The sequence below is a fragment of the Puma concolor genome, chromosome D4 (genome assembly GCF_028749965.1).
Source record: "Puma concolor isolate L17-30 chromosome D4, mPumCon1.1.hap2, whole genome shotgun sequence".
NCBI classification, from domain to species: Eukaryota; Metazoa; Chordata; class Mammalia; order Carnivora; family Felidae; genus Puma; species Puma concolor.
The window spans coordinates 80,433,698-80,449,671 of record NC_141679.1 but is presented as its reverse complement, the minus strand read 5'-3'; the positions used below and the strand labels follow the sequence as shown (position 1 = coordinate 80,449,671).

Here is a 15,974-nt window from a genome sequence, read left to right as displayed (position 1 = left end):
CGGGCAGTCATTCCCCACTCCTCCTGCAGGTGGTGCTCTGCGACCGTGGCCTGCCCGACAGCCTGGCACCCGGGATCACCTCCGTTTGGATTTAGAAACTACCCACATATGTTTGCATAACGTCAGGATGGACTCTTTTACAGTTCTCCCCTTAATGTCAGATGCCCGTTGTCATTTCCAGGAAAAGCAACAATTAGACTATGAAGAGCTGATTCAAGTCTTAAAGAAGGAGCAGGACATCTATACTCACCTGGTAAAATCTCTGCAGAACCCAGACAGGTAAGGTTACTGTTTGGACCTCACACTCCTACGTAGACACACGTATTCCGAATAAATACGGTTGGCGTCTGAGGCAGCAAAGCCATCCTGGTTTGGTCAGGAAGCTTAGATGATGCTTGGATGATGGTTGCCTGGCTTAAATCGGGTAAACCTATTTTATATCGAGAAGCGTCTGACTTTGGGGTTGATTTCTTTCATTCTAATGAACTCAGGATAAAAATAACATAACAATAATTTCTCAGTAATCTATAGTGCCTTCTTAATAGATACAGAAATACTCCCATGTGTGTTACCTCGTAACGATTGTTACCCTATTTCCCATAAGGCCACGAAGACTGAGGGAGGTTGAGTGTCTTTTCCAAAGTTACACAGGTGGTGAGTGACCGAACCCAGGGGCTCATACAAGGTTCTGGAGTGACTTGTGTCTTTATAGAACTGCTGAAATGATTTGGTGCCCGTGAGGTGTGGTGACGAGAGCCCCCTGCGGGCGAGTGCTCTTGTTCTGTCCCGGCTCTGTGTCCGCGGGCAGGTGGCCCAGTCTGTCCGGGGCCTCTGTTCGCCAGTGCAGGATTGGCCTCGGTGATTTTTCACCTCACAAAGAACTCTCTCTACACAGTAGGGGTAGTTACGGGTGAGAGGATACGGTTCATTTCTAAACTATACAGAAGTGAGGGAGGTGGGTTGGGGACACTGAGGGAGCGAGAGCGGCCATGGCTGCCCGGTGGTCAGGGCTGGGCTGTGAGTAGATGGGCAGGGGCTCATTGTATTAGCTTTCTTCATTTGTGTCTGTTTAAAAGTCTCCATAATAAAAAGTTAAGGTGTTTGTCCCCTTACTGCTCCTTCTAAGACTTTCACTCTGGCTGGAATGGTCTTCCATTCCTTCCTTCACCAGGGCCTGGGCCGTGTGCCCTCCTGCTTCTGCCTTCGCACCGTTTCCACAGCCTGCCTTTGTCTCCCAGAGGTCCTTGAGGATTCATCTGGAGGGCTACCCTCGTGAGGAGGCTGTCCCCAGGATGGTTGTCGTCGTGAGTTTTCTGCCCTCGCAGCTGCCTTTGCCACCCTCTGGGCACGTGTCTGTAACTGGCCTGTCTCCTCATGGGGACCCTGCGCCCCCTCCGGGTGGGATGCTGTGTTGCTCAGCTCCATTTCCCCCGTGCCTGTCACCGCGGCTGGGGCGGAGTAGCCACGCAGGAAGCGTGAGTGGACGGGCCCCCCCCACCCCCCGCCTGGTCTTCTGAGAGATGACATAATTTTCAGATTTGTTGATCTGAAATGAATTTAGAGAAAATGGAAACATGCCGATGAGATTCTGGGAGTAGGCGTCACTCTGTAAAAGTGGGCCTTTTCCAGAAGCCTCAGCAGCTCGGAGTTTCTACAGGGGGCGGGGCCGGTGAAGCTGGGAAACTCGGGGGCAGCGGGCCAAGTCGGGTTACCTGGGCAGCTTCTCTGGGTCCTGGGCCGCGTGGGGTGCTTGGCACTATCTCAGCTTTTACTGCTCCCTTCCAGAAGCACCTTCCCCTGCCCCGGCATGATGGCCTGTTAACAGTGTCTCCAGATAGTGCCACATATCTCTTGGGAGGTTAATTGTCCCCAGATGGGAATCACTGCTGTAACTCCCGAGAATCAGAAAGTTTGGCTTATAAATACCCTCTTTTCGTTCAGGAGTTGCTCAGGTGTATGGAAAGAGGGAAACGCCTGTCGAGTTGTCTCGTGTGTGTTGGGCCCTGGGCTGAGCTCTTTCCCGTGCAGCTTTCGTTTCACCCTCAGAACAGTCCCGAAGGAAAGGTATCAGCCCCATTTCACAGATGAGGAAGGCAGGGCTCCGGCAGTTTGACCGACCTGCCCGAGGTTCGGAGCGGTGGTGCCGTCGGGAGCTTGGCTCCGGCTCCTCGTTTCTGCCTCTCCCTGCCTCCATGTTGCAGAAGGAGGAATGCGCAGGGCTTTTGTTTCTTTCCAGGCGAAACACCTTTTGTTCCACCAACTCCTCACACCTGGAAAAGGCCCTGGAGTTAGGGGAACATAAATGACAGGCACAGGAGCAACAGCGGTGTACTTTTCACCCTGTCAGGAGACGGAGGGGGGAGTGCAGCCGGTCGCGTTCCTCCGCCCTCATCGCAAGAGCTGCGTGGAAACACGCTCCTTTTTTTTCCTCCTGCTGAAATGTCTCTGCAGCACGGCTGCATCCGAGCGAGTGCTGTGACACCTCCGTGAGGTTTTCCATCAGCCTTACAAATTGATCATTATGATTGTCTTGAAATGGAACTAGGCACAGGTTGCTGGTAGGGCCCCTTCCCTTGCAAGGGGGCTGCTTCACAATGAACCATCGTCAAAGCAGCGAGCATAGACGATTAGACATAACGGTTTATTTTCCTTCCGATGTATGTTGATTTATGTGCGCGGTTCGAGGGGTGGAGCTGGAAGAAATCTCTGAAGGAGAGTGGGGCTTGAGTCTCAAGCCCAGACGTTTGGAGCAGTTGCTGCTAATTCTAACCCTTTGGGGGCTCTGGATCCCTTTTGAAAAATCTGATGAAAGCTCATGGGCCCTCTCTTTAGAAAAATCCACATGTTCTTAAGTATTCGCATGCGGTTTCAAGGTGTTGATGGACCCTCTTAAGGAACCAAAGGTCAGACGCTGGACAGAGAGTGATGTATTTCTCAGTATTTGAAAGAGGAGGCTTTCTGATGTGTTAAGGTGTTTTGCTAGTCTCAAAAAATGTTCATGTATTTTGTTTTAAGTTTATCTGTTTATTTTGATAGAGAATGTGTGAGTGAACGGGGGAGGGACAGAGGGAGAGAATCCCAAGCAGGCTGCGCACTGGCAGTGTGGCTTGGAAATGTGGTGCCCCAAAATATGTTCATGTACTTTGACCCAGCAGTTGCACTGCTGGGAATTGGTCTTAAGAAACGAACCTGAATGTGAAAAGGCTTTAGGCACGGAGATGTTCAGTGAAACATCGCTTATGTTATTCAGATGTTGGCCGGGGTCTCTGTTCCTCTGAGAGCTGGGGGCACTCAGTTAGATCCCTGCCAGGTGCCACGTCAGTAGGAATCCAGAGCCCATCTGGTGGGTCTGTACTGCCCCAAGTCAGTGGCCACGAGCCATGGGACTATTTACATCTGAATTAAGAAAAATGCGGCATTCCGTTCCCCAGAATGTTAGCCACATTTCAACTGCTCAGTAGGCACATTTAGCCCGTGGCTACCATATTAGTGCATAGACAGAACACTTCTAACTTCCAGAAGTTCTGTTGGACAGCAGATTCCTGCAGATTCTGGGAAGTGTGCATTTTCATGGCCTCTTGTGAATTCTGGGCTGCTGGTGTCATGCAGGCTCTCTGTGCAGGTCACACTGTGTCACACAGACCCAGATGTGAGACTTGACACGCATTCACTCCACTATGCTTCTGTGAATGGGGCTGACCTATCACAATGGAGTTCTGTTGGTCCCTAAATTGGTCCTTCTCTTCCTCCCATTATCAACTCCCTTTCTTTTTCTTTCTTTCTTTCTTTCTTTCTTTCTTTCTTTCTTTCTTTCTTTCTTTCTTTCTTTCTTTCTTTCTTTCCTTCCTTCCTTCCTTCCTTCCTTCTTTCCTTCCTTCCTTCCTTCCTTCCTTCCTTCCTTCCTTCCTTCCTTCTTTTCTTTCCTTCCTTCCTTCCTTCCTTCCTTCCTTCCTTCCTTCCTTCTTTTCCTTCCTTCCTTCCTTCCTTCCTTCCTTCCTTCCTTCCTTCCTTCCTTCTTTTCTTTCCTTCCTTCCTTCTTTCCTTCCTTCCTTCCTTCCTTCCTTCCTTCCTTCTTTCCTTCCTTCCTTCTTTCCTTCTTTCCTTCCTTCCTTCCTTCCTTCCTTCTTTCCTTCCTTCCTTCCTTCCTTCCTTCCTTCCTTCCTTCCTTCCTTCCTTCTTTTCTTTCCTTCCTTCCTTCCTTCCTTCCTTCCTTCCTTCCTTCCTTCTTTCCTTCCTTCCTTCCTTCCTTCCTTCCTTCCTTCCTTTCTTTCCTTCCTTCCTTTCCTTCCTTCCTTCCTTCCTTCCTTCCTTCCTTCTTTTCTTTCCTTCCTTCCTTCCTTCCTTCCTTCCTTCCTTCCTTCCTTCCTTCCTTCCTTCCTTCTTTTCTTTCCTTCCTTCCTTCCTTCCTTCCTTCCTTCCTTCCTTCCTTCCTTCTTTTCTTTCCTTCCTTCCTTCCTTCCTTCCTTCCTTCCTTCCTTCCTTCCTTCTTTTCTTTCCTTCCTTCCTTCCTTCCTTCCTTCCTTCCTTCCTTCCTTCTTTTCTTTCCTTCCTTCCTTCCTTCCTTCCTTCCTTCCTTCCTTCCTTCCTTCTTTTCTTTCCTTCCTTCCTTCCTTCCTTCCTTCCTTCCTTCCTTCCTTCCTTCCTTCTTTTCTTTCCTTCCTTCCTTCCTTCCTTCCTTCCTTCCTTCCTTCCTTCCTTCCTTCCTTCCTTCTTTTCTTTCCTTCCTTCCTTCCTTCCTTCCTTCCTTCCTTCCTTCCTTCCTTCCTTCCCCTCATTTTTACCCCCAGTACTACCTCTTTCAGGAATGACACATTTCGCTCTTCTCACTTGTCCCCTCTTCTGACACCTGGGTGCCAGGTGACACGCAGGCCCTGGAGAGCCTCCCCATCCACACCCAAGCCCTCGTGAGGCATTACTCCAAACAGAGAAGTCTTCTGGGCAATTACGTTATTTCTCTTTATTTACACCTGTAGTAAAAACTTGGAAGTGACCCAAATGTCCACTAATAGAGGATGAGTTGGAATAAACGGTGGGAAGTTTACCTGATTAATGTTACATAGTCACTGAAAATGATGCTTGCAAATAATTTCCAAAAATGTAGGGAACTATTTAAGTGAGGAACGCACAATTCAGTATCTGACACCAACTACTATTTTCACCTTGTAAGGGTGAACGCTCAAGGAAAAAGATTGGGAGGAAATGCAGTCTGGGGGCACCTGGCTGCCTGTCAGTAGAACATGCAACTCTTGATCTCGGGGTTGTGAGTTCGAGTCCCATGTTGGGATTAGAGATTACTTAAAAATAAGTAAAATCTTAAACAAGGAAATGTAGTCTGCCATGTGTTAACTGGTAGTTAATTAATGGTAGTTAATGTAATTTTTGTTTTCTTATATTTTTGTATTTTAAATTTTCTATAAACAAGTAAATCCAACTTTCATAACCAATAAAAAAAAACCCACTGATGACATAACAATCAAAGGGAGGCTTGCTGGCTTTTGCATTTTTTTAATTAATTAATTAATTTACTTAAAGTTTATTTTTATTTGAGAGAGAGAGAGAGCAAGCAGGGGAGGGGCAGAGAGAGAGGGAGAGAGTCAGAATCCCAACTAGGCTCTGTGCTGACAGGGCTCGAACTCATCAACTGCAAGCTGAAATCAAGAGTCGGACACTCAACCGACTGAGCCACCCAGGCGCCCCGGCTTTTGTCATTTGAAACGCAGATAGGTCTGTGTAAAAATTTCTGGTGTCTTCGGGCGATGTATGGAAGTGTTGAGTCACTATATTTAGTCCACACCTAAAAGCAGAATTACCCAGCGTGTTAACTAACTGGAATTTAAATAAGAACTTAAAAAAAAAAATCCTGGTGTCTTGTTTTACGAAGTATCAACAGCCTACAGGCCGAGCTGAGCAGCATTTCCGCTCTGCGGACGCAGCTGGAGCAGGACGTGCTCTCCTGTCGGAATTTGCAAAGGACCCTGGAGGAGCAGATCAGTGACATTCGGAGGCGGGAAGGTATGTGCCCTCTTGCATGTGTTTCCCTTTGGTTTTTCCACGTGGAGGGCCTTGGCTGAGCTTGAAGAAAGTCCTAAAACTTAAGTAGGGGATGGGGAAGCCACGGGATTTCCTCTGGGTTCTGTGTTAACGTTGGCTCTCCCAGTCTGTGTCCACCTGGCTTTGGCCTTGGTGCAAAGGCCCAGCGCGTCATGTCCGTGCCTCAGAGGGTGTGCCGGGGGGTGGTACCTCGCTACCTCTGCCTTGCTCTCATCACTTGGTACTTCTAGATCCGCGTCACCTCAGGGCCCACCACGTCTGGGCTCTGCCTACCGGGGTACCCACTACAAAGCCTGCACCACACAGACCCACAGCCTGGAGGTTGCCGTTTTGCGTTGAAACTTCGCGTTTAGCGTTGTCGTGACCACAAAGGGATTCATTAGGGAGGGACACAGGGTGAGGGGGTGAGGAGCCCGTGGTCTTTGCATTGCTCTGCTCATCACAGCAGCACTTGGCCCGCTCCCCCCCACCCCCCCATTGGGATGTGACGTTTGCTGCAGAGGAAGCAGACCCTGACGTAGGTGACCAGAGATTCTGTTTTCTTAGATCTAGCAGCCCATTTTCTGTACTTGGTGTGCTCACTACCACAGAGGGCTCCGGGGCCAGTGAAAGATACATCGGGCACGTGTATTTCCCTGGAGCGCTACCCTTGAGGGTCACATCTCATTTTCCTGTTTTCTTACCTAAACAGAATCACTCCCCCATTTAAACCGAAACCACCATTTGCCTGTGCCGCTCAGAATGCTCCCTAGGTGCAGCACTTCGTGTGCAAATTATAATTCAGAAAAGGCCGCAGTGAATGCCTGCAGCCCATGATGAAACCATACATTGAGATATCAGCCTGTAGAGAAAGAGGGAAAATTACTTTTGCTCCAAAGGTGGTGCATTAAACTCCCTATTTGTACTTATTCCCCCTTGTAGCAACCCCCTGCCCCCCTTCTCCCAATTCAAATTGCCTTACGTGGATTGTACTGGGATTGGTCTTGGAAGGATCTATTTCTGATATTCTTTTGCTCTCCATCGCCCCCTCCCCTTTTTTTTTGCAGAAGAACCATTTTCATTTTATAGTGATCAAACATCTTACCTGAGTATTTGCCTTGAAGAGCACAATCGGCTTCAAGTGGAACATTTTTCTCAAGAAGAACTTAAGAAAAAGGTATTGACCTGTTAACTTTCCGTGCTTTGTTGGTTATTTGTTGTGTCTTGGGCTCCTGATCCTGAGGTGTAAGATTGTGAAAGCCCCTTTCCTCTCCTTTCTTCCCTCTCTCTCGGCCGGTCTTGGTTCCTTTGGTGTATGTTACCTCCTGTGCCCTCCCTCGTGCCTGATACCCTCCTTCTCAGGCTTGAGGCCCGGCCCAGGCTTGATCTCCTCTAGGAAATGCTCTCTATCCCTCCCTCAGGTCATTCTCTTCTCTTCTCAGACCTGACTGCATTCGTGTCATGCTCATAATGACCTGGAATGATCTGGTTACTCATCTGTGACCCCATCAGGTTGTGAGCGGCTCGAAGTTAGTGATTGCATTTTATTTATTTTTGATTTTCCAGTATCTACCACACAGAGTGGGAGTTAATACCTGCTTTTTGAAAGAATAAAGGTCCAGGTTTGCTGAGTAAATCTTTTTTAAAACTAGAAACCAAGTTTCTCAACCTGTTGGTTGTTGGTGTGGTTAGAGTGGTTTAGTGTTTCAAGAGCCTAAGAACCACTGCGAAGAGTAGGAAATGTGAGCTCAGAGGAGACTGATTTATTATAAAATTACCATATATGTATGACAGATTCGGTTTCTGCCTTGGGCTAGCTGACATTCTGGTAGAGTAGCAGACATGTGAATAAGTAATTGCATTGTGGAGGGTGAGGGTCGCTGAGGTAGGCGGGTGTGCAGGGTATAGGTCGCAAAGGCAGCAGAGGAGGAGGGGTTAATTGCTAGGGGGTCGGGGGATCCTGACTTGATCAGAGGAGGCTTTTCGACAAGTGAGGCCTGAAGTGGGTTTTGAAGGACGAATAGGAGCTTGTCTAGGTGGAGGACTTTTTCAGCAGGAAGAGACGGAGTAGGTGCAAGGCACTAAAAGTAAAAAGTCGAAAGGAGAATTTAAAATTTTTCAGGATTTTGGGAGGAGCGGAGCACGGAGCGCCAAGGCCTCTTAGTTTTGGAAGATAAAGAAAACGAGGATCGCTGACAGCACCTGCGGCAGCGTTAAGGCCAGGAACCAGGTCGCTCGCGGTTGGCACTCGGCAGGTGTTTGCGGAGTCAGAGGGTTTTGTTCTTCTCACTCCCGCCTTGCGGGGTGGGTCCAGTTTGTGTTCATGTTTGGCTGTATTGGACACCTGTGTGTAGTCAGGGTGGGACGTCCCACTTTATCTGAGGGGCTAACGATTACTCCGTTAAGAAGCCTGTGAAATGACCGGCCGGCGGGACTTGAAGCTTGCAGGGAACGGAGGTGGCGTCTGTGAACTGCTTATGTACCTGGTCCAGCAAAGCCCTGTCTGGGGGCTCTGGGGGTTCAGCTCCAGGCCCGCTCTGCCTCTGGGGGGGCAGCTGCCGTTCCCCACGCGGCGAGGCACCTTGGCCATCCTTGTATGTCATTTAGGCCCCTGGACACCCGCAGTGGGCGAACCTTGGGCAATGAACTTCTTTGTTCGGTGGCTCCTCATTGTAAAATAGGGATAGTCATTCTAGACTGTCCACCTCCTCAGGACTTTTGTAAGGAATGAATGACTAAAGCTTGCGGGCGTATTTCGGTAGCTGTCGATTGCTTGGTGTTGGAAGACGATTATTATTACTGACATCGCTGGGTAGGTATACAAAGAAGAAGGTCGATGCTGTGAAAGAAGACTGACGCAGTCTCAGAAATGTCCGTCTCGGGGCTTTTCCTCCAGAGGACCCCAGGTACGAGGCAGAGATCGTATTGGCCGTCGCTAGTGGGGCACGTAGATGGTGCCAACGTCCTCAGTGCACCGTGACCGTGATCACCTTCCATCCTCACAGTAGCCCATTCCACAGATGAGGAAATGGAGGCTTAGCGCAGGATCACTCTGCCTTGAAGCGGTGGCCGTGGGATTAGAACACAGGCATGCTAGTGGTTTTTCACCGTACCCTGCCTAGCCTGAAGTCTGGAACCAGCTGCCTGAGTTTCCATAATTGTGATGCTGGAGAGTCTGCTCAGGAGAAGGTCTGTGTGCAGGGCCGGGGCCCAGGGGCGCTGAGGTCGGCTTGTGGGTCCCCAGCTCTATCTCTGCTCTTATCTCTCAGGTTAGTGACCTGATACAGTTGGTGAAGGAACTGTATACAGACAACCAGCACCTGAAGAAAACCATTTTTGATCTCTCCTGCGTGGGTTTCCAGGGGGGTGACGGACCTGAGGCAACAGAGCAAACAGAGGTAAGAAGAAACGTTCATGTTACGCGCCGACTACAAAACGGTAACCACCCCCCGAATGTCCTCAGACCGCACCTGTCCTGAGGAGGCCCCTGTAGAAGCTGCCTTTGCTGGACGTGGTTTTGAGGGCCCTGCTAGGTCCTCCTCACGTCCGGGTTCTGTCTGCATGGACACGTTGGGCGTATTTTGATACCTTTGACTCCCGAGTCGGGCCCTGGGGTCTGGGCCACAGATGGCGCATCTGGATGGGTGGGATGGCCTCAGAGGGATCCAGAGAGTCGCCGCATCACCCAGGTAATTTGGGTGGCGTAGATGCAGCTTTAATGAATGACTCTGTTAACGTGGAAAAGCACATGTGTAAACACATTTTTCATTTTCTTGGTGTATTAATCTTCTGAATTCTCTGCAACTTGTCACTCACGGCCTCTGGACCGGTGGCTCTGACTGAATGTGTGTCGTCCCTTCGCGCACGTAGCCGGGACTCCTGCGCTCTGCCTCGTACAGGGGACGTGGTGGGGAGCACACAGCCTGTGCCAGCACAGCCCTCGACCCCCGCTTCCCGGCTGTGGGAATTTTCTGCCCGTGGCATCGGAAAGCCCGGAAGGGCCACGAAAGGTTAAATCACGGTGTCTCTGCGAGGACCGCAGAGAGCGTGTGGTTCGCTGGGCTCGGGTACCCGCAGGGCGAGTGAGAGGCCCACTCTGTTAGCCGTCCAGCCCCGTGGAGAGAGCGGGGAAGCCTTATCCAGCCTGGTGACATCCGGGCGTCTGATTCTCCGTTCTCGGCCTGTGCGTACAAAAGGGGGCCTGAAGTCGTGTCGCTGAGAAAGAGCCTGTCCCTCCCCTTAGCCCTTAACTGGCCTCGCTCCCCCGGGCATCTGTGAAGCCTTTTTCAGGGGACCGGGGCTGTACTGGCCACGAGGTGCGGGAGGACCTTTTGTCTCTGGGTCCCGGGCCCCTCAGTCTTCCTGCTGACGGTTGTCTTGAATTCGGCCTAGCTGGCCAGGTAAAAGGAGGTCTCGTTGCCACATTCCGGGAAAGATCCGTCAGCCTTGAAGCTGTCTCCTCCCGCCTTCAAAGGGGGAGCCGCTCAAAGGTATCTACGTTTCGCTCAGGCCATCTGCTGTCTTTGAGGGAGGGAACGTTATTGATCGTAGCCTCCCGGGCTCCAGATGATTTTGGAAACTAAGAATATCTGCAATCCATTTAGGGAGAAACAAGTCTCTTGGTTTGTTTTCTCCAAGGCAGCATTTTTAATAAGCAGCTCATTCTTCACCCACTTCATTTGAGTCGTAAATGGCGAGTTTGTTTGTTCATTTGCCCTTTGAAAAAAATCTGTTAAATGTCCCATTATGTCCTTTGGAGAACAGAGGCTTTTTCCTCTTCCCACTCTGAGATCTTAATAACCAGCCGATTCGGATTTGAGTCATTTGTCAGATTGCACTTCAGCTTGATGTTCCCTGTGAATACATTTGTCCTGTGTAGCAGTGTTCCATCTTCCCCCGGAATGGGATGGGAGGATCCCAAGATCCGCATGGGAAGGAGGCTGTTCCCACGGTGATCCTGAGCCAAAAGGTTGCGGGGGTGAGGGTGGGCCGGCAGAGAGGGGCCGCTGCCCCTCCCCAGGCCAGTTCCTCAGGAGCGCGTGTGGTTCTGCTCGGAGGGGGACCGGAGACGCCCAGGCTGTGCACAGCCTTGTCCCAGCAGCCGGGCTCGCGGAGCGGGGGCTGGGCACCATTCCCGCTAAATGAGAAAAAGTCGGGTGGGGCGGGGGAGGGAGGTGGTGGGAAGCAAATCGCTTTTGTGTTTTTAAAATTCAGTATTTTTCTCCAGTGTTTAATTAACCCACAGCATTGGGTTAAAATAGAGAAAAGAAATTACCCCGATCCTGTCACTTTAAAACACGCATAGTTAATTAACATTTTGGAGTCCTTCCTTCTCTGTTTGTGTGTATGAACATGTACAGGCCCACAACGCATATACGGTTTCGTTTCCTGTGTCTTCCAACATAGCATCTTATTTTACCTAACGAAGGCACTGAAATTTAACTAAGCCCCTGATTATTGTTGGACATGTAGATGGTTTCTAGAGAGTCACTCTTTTCAATTACCTGATGAGGGTCTTTGGACCCAAATCTCTTTCTGGGTTTAGGATTTTTGTCCCCTGAGACTGTATTGGGTATTACGTATCCCAGATACGTAACTTGTAGGTCAAAAGTACAGATGTAGAAAGATACAGGTATAGAAAAGCATACCATTTATTTTCATAGAGGCTCCCCCTGCAACTTTTAATTCGACAAGGGGTCTGAACAGCGGGAGGCCCTTGATACGGTTTGTCGGGTTTGTCCTCAAAACAGATGCCCTGGAATGGGCCCCCTCCAGCTGGCAAAGACCACGCTTACTCCCCGCGTGTGGGCCGTTCGCTTCAAAACCAGCCAAACAAACAAAAGACTGAGGACAGGTGTCCCTTGGTTTTAAAAGTGCCTTAAAATAGTCCCAGATCGGTTTGTCGCTCTCTCTTCATGTTTGTTTACTGGTTACTAATTGATGTGCTTGAGAATTGATGCGCAGGAGTGACTGGAGCAGCCGGCAGTCAGGGTGCTGCTGAGCCTGCTTTGCGGGCAAACCCCGAGCTGTGTGATGTGTGCCACCGTCCCCTCGAAGGGGCAGGACGTCGGATACGTGCGTCAGTGCGCAGAAGGGCTTAGTCTCTATGAGGACTAACATCCCTATTTGCTTATGTCACCATTTTTAGAAACGGCTAGAGAACTAAGATCTTTTTTTTAATTTTTTTTCTTCCTGGAGGGCAAACACGGATTGAAGGGCATAATTTAATTGAACGCAGAAATTGGAAGGGCCGTCATTCTGAATCAGAAGTAGGCCTTGTGTGACTCTAGAGGACAGACATGGTACTCCGAAGCAGAAGGTGCTGGTTAAATTCTGCTATTAGTAACAGAATACAATTTCGTTTGTCCGAAGCAGATTTGATTTCATTAAAAGGAGGCGCTTTCTAACCGTCTGACTTCCTAAGTTACTATGAATTTTACATGATGGATAAAGAGCCCTCGGCACAGTGCCTGGCGTGTAGTAGGCACTCAGTAAAACAGTTAATTTAATTAAAACATTTTTATTAAGTTTATTTCGAGAGACAGAGACAGCATGAGCGGGCGACGGGTAGAGGGGGAGAGAGAGAATCCGTGCAGAGCCCGACACGGGGCTCAAACTCATGAAACCGCGAGATCGTGACCCGAGCCGAAACTGAGAGTCGGACGCTAACCACCTGAGCCCCGCAGGAGCCCCAGTTTCGTTTAATTTTTTTTTAGTAAGTTAGTGGCCGAGTTGGGCCTGCAGCCTTCTTCTGGCTCCTGTTCCGTGTTTTCGTGACACCACGGGCCAGTGCTGCCGAAGTTTACCGTGCATGTGACTTTCCCGGGGAATCTCGTTAAAGATTCTGGTTCCATCAGTCTGGCATGGGGCCCGAGAGTCCACATGTGTCATGAGCTTCTGTTGCTCCGAAGGACACCCTTGGGGCAGCAAGACCAGAGGTAATCCCGATTACTTTTTGGTCTCAGCTCTCATTTTGAAAGACTCTGTTCGTTCCTTTGCTCTTTCAGCAGGTACTTTATTGTGCACCCCGCGTTGTTAGAAATGAACGCAGACGTGAGCCTGCCCCAGCCGCTACGTCGGGCACAGAAGCTGGGGAGCAGGTGCCCCTGGGTGTGGGGAGGACTGTGAAGGAAGAGCACGGTGTGCCGAGGGAGTGAGCAGACAGGGGTCTGGCCTTCTCTTGAGGTCGAGGGTAATTCTTCCTGGAGGAGGAAGGAGAGCCCGAAAAGCAGGTCAAAAAAGAGTAACCCAGGAGGCTGGGGCAGAACCAGGATGGTGCAGACGTTACGGAGCGATGCTTTAAGGAGGGGTGTCCACTCAGGTCAAGTACTGTCAGAAGACCAGAAAAAAGTGGTGGGAAGTTGTCAACGAGTCATTCACGTGTGGAGCCAGGGACATTTCTCTCTGTCCACAACACTTAATTTCTTGGCCGTTGCTGGAAATTGAGTTTACTTTTAATTTTGACCAAGTCGGCAGAGGTAAAGAGAAATGAACGTTGATCCTGCTTTCGCTGTATGGGGTAGTGGTGTGGTTGTGGTTCTGGAAATGAAGAATGGCTTGGAGGCTTTTGAAATTTCAACTGGGAATGACGTGGGTTAACAGTACTGTGCTTAGCTTAACTTAAGGGGAGACCCTTCCTTTATCCACAGGGTCAGGGATGAGCTTCTCTGTGCCTCTTCCCTGAGCCAGTGTGGGTTCCATCTCCCGTGTTGGATGGTCTCTGGGGACCTTTCACGTGCAGTTTCTAGAGAGTGTCAGCGACAAAAGCCACAGTGCCAGAGGTGGGGTTAGACACTTCTTTCAAGAAGCTTGGAGAGAGGCAGGGACGCTCAGTGACCAGAGCTGTTTGGGAGCAGAGGGAGACTGTTGTTTTGTTTTTTAAAGATGGGAGAGACTTTCCCCCAGAATTTTATCCTGAAAACAATTTAAACACCTCCAACGTGAGAAGAACCTGATGGTGAACACCCACACACTCCCCACCTAGATCCTGCTGTTAACATGTCCCACCGCATTCACTCCATCTGATCTTTTTGATACATTTTAATGTAAGTTACAAATACCTGTGCCTTTCCCCTGAAATACTTAAACACGAGTATCTTAACTTCAGTATGTGTTTACAGTTATTTTTCCTTTTAAGGTTACATTTATGTACATTGAAATGTAGAAATCGTAAGTCTGTGTTTGCTCAGATATACAAACGTATGTACCTGTGTAACCCACACCTCCGCCAGACCCCTCAGCATCCCTTCTCATCAGTTCTCACTGCTCCCCCCCAGCCATTTTTCTACTTTCGACCCCCGTGTGTTAGTTTTGCCTGCGCTAGGCCTTCACAGGAACGGAATCATCAAGTAGACTCTTTTGTGTAAAGCGTCTTTCACTCGGCATTCTGTTTTTTGAGGCTCATCCATGTTGTTACGTGAACCAACAACATGGTCCTTTTTATTGCTAAGTAGTATTCCATTGCACAGATACATTAAAATTTGTTTCTTTGTTCCGCTGCTGCTGATTTGCATTGTTTTGGTTTGGGGACATTATGATAAAAATTGATCTGAACACTCACGTACAGATCTTGAGGTTTTCACTCTTCTTGATGAATACCTACGAGTAGAATTCCTGGGTCATAGGTTGATTCGTTTTATAGGAAATTGCCAGTACTTTTTCCACAGTAGGCTAACATCTTCTACTCCCACCAACAAGTTTGAGAGCCCTGGTTGATCTTTATCACCTGAGAGTGTTTTAGTAACGAGGGAAGATGCCAGCAGAGGGAGAGAAGCCCCTGGCCCGCGTGGAGAAACTTGACGCCTTGGTGAATATATTCGTACGCGTCCGGCCTGTTTAATGTTTCGTAGTTTAGGGAGCTCTCATTTGTGAGATCATCGGTTCCGTTTGATCGTGACTGCAGATTTGGCTATGATTAGGTTGAATGTGTTCTGGTCTTGAAAAGGTTTCTAGAAAATGACTTAATGAAGGCAAATTGCTTTGCTTTGTTTGCTTTCTTCGCAAATAAGGGTTTCCTATAAAAGGAAGATCAGAAAAACGTAAGTTGGTCTGGGAAAATTAGGGACTGGATGTAGGAATTGCTAAGTAAAACCATAGAGACAGAACCTTAGAAATCTCATGCACAACACGCCCGGCAAGTGACTCAGCAAGCGACACTTGAGTGCAGAACTTACAATTTCATCGGTGAGGAGAGGTTTAGTATAATTTTTGCAACAGCTCTGACTGATTAGCTTCCTGGGTGTGGCCACCTCTCCTCTCCCATTTTGATTTTGTTAATCCAGGTGTCCCAGGACTGGAATTTTCTCTCTTCCGGAGAGCTGAGATCTGGCCGTCTCAGGAACATCGTACTGCCCGTTCTGGAGAATGCACAGTGCAGAAGCTTTGGGCCTTCCGCCTCTTTAAAGCCTTAGGGATTTATGCAGTCTTTATAAAAGACTGCTCTTCGTCTCCAAAGCGTAAAGTTACCGTCAGGCAAGGTCGATACTCTACTCATTAGCGATGAGGACTTTCTTGTCAACAGAATGACAGCATTGTTGGGACTGTCCATCTCAGCTCTGTGACAGTCCAGAAGGAGGTTTATGTGCTGGGCTAAATAGGAGACGTGATGCAGAAATCGGGCAGAGCATAAATTTCATTTACTGCTTTCTTGCTATTTGATACTTTCAATTCCGTCAATAGCTTTTTCCTGAACTCTTGTTACTTTTATATAATCTGAAAATGAATTTAGCAACGGCAGGAGTGGCAACAGCACAGCAGACAGCATTCTCGATCTACAGCAGCTCGGGGAGGGCCTGCCAGGGCAGGGGAATGGCTTTCGTCATTTCTCGGGGCCTTTGTCCTGACATTATGCCCGATCCTGGGCAGCTGCGTGTGATTGGCTAGAACCAGCATCTCTAACTTTGGTTAATTTTTATTTCATCGGCTTTGGCATTCGTTTCTGCCTC

The 15,974-nt window shown here is 49.1% G+C and overlaps 1 protein-coding gene across 6 annotated transcripts in view; it reads left to right on the top strand.

The window, feature by feature from the left end:
- The window catches only part of CDK5RAP2 (CDK5 regulatory subunit associated protein 2), a 172,428-nt gene that overhangs the window by 87,212 nt on the left and 69,242 nt on the right, over window positions 1-15,974 (top strand). For all 6 annotated transcript variants that reach the window (XM_086683857.1, XM_086683856.1, XM_086683853.1 and 3 more), the window contains 4 exons: window positions 182-279; window positions 5,882-6,012; window positions 7,098-7,207; window positions 9,300-9,428. In XM_086683857.1, coding sequence (XP_086539983.1) covers window positions 182-279; window positions 5,882-6,012; window positions 7,098-7,207; window positions 9,300-9,428 — 468 coding nt within the window. The remainder of the gene's footprint in view (window positions 1-181; window positions 280-5,881; window positions 6,013-7,097; window positions 7,208-9,299; window positions 9,429-15,974) is intronic.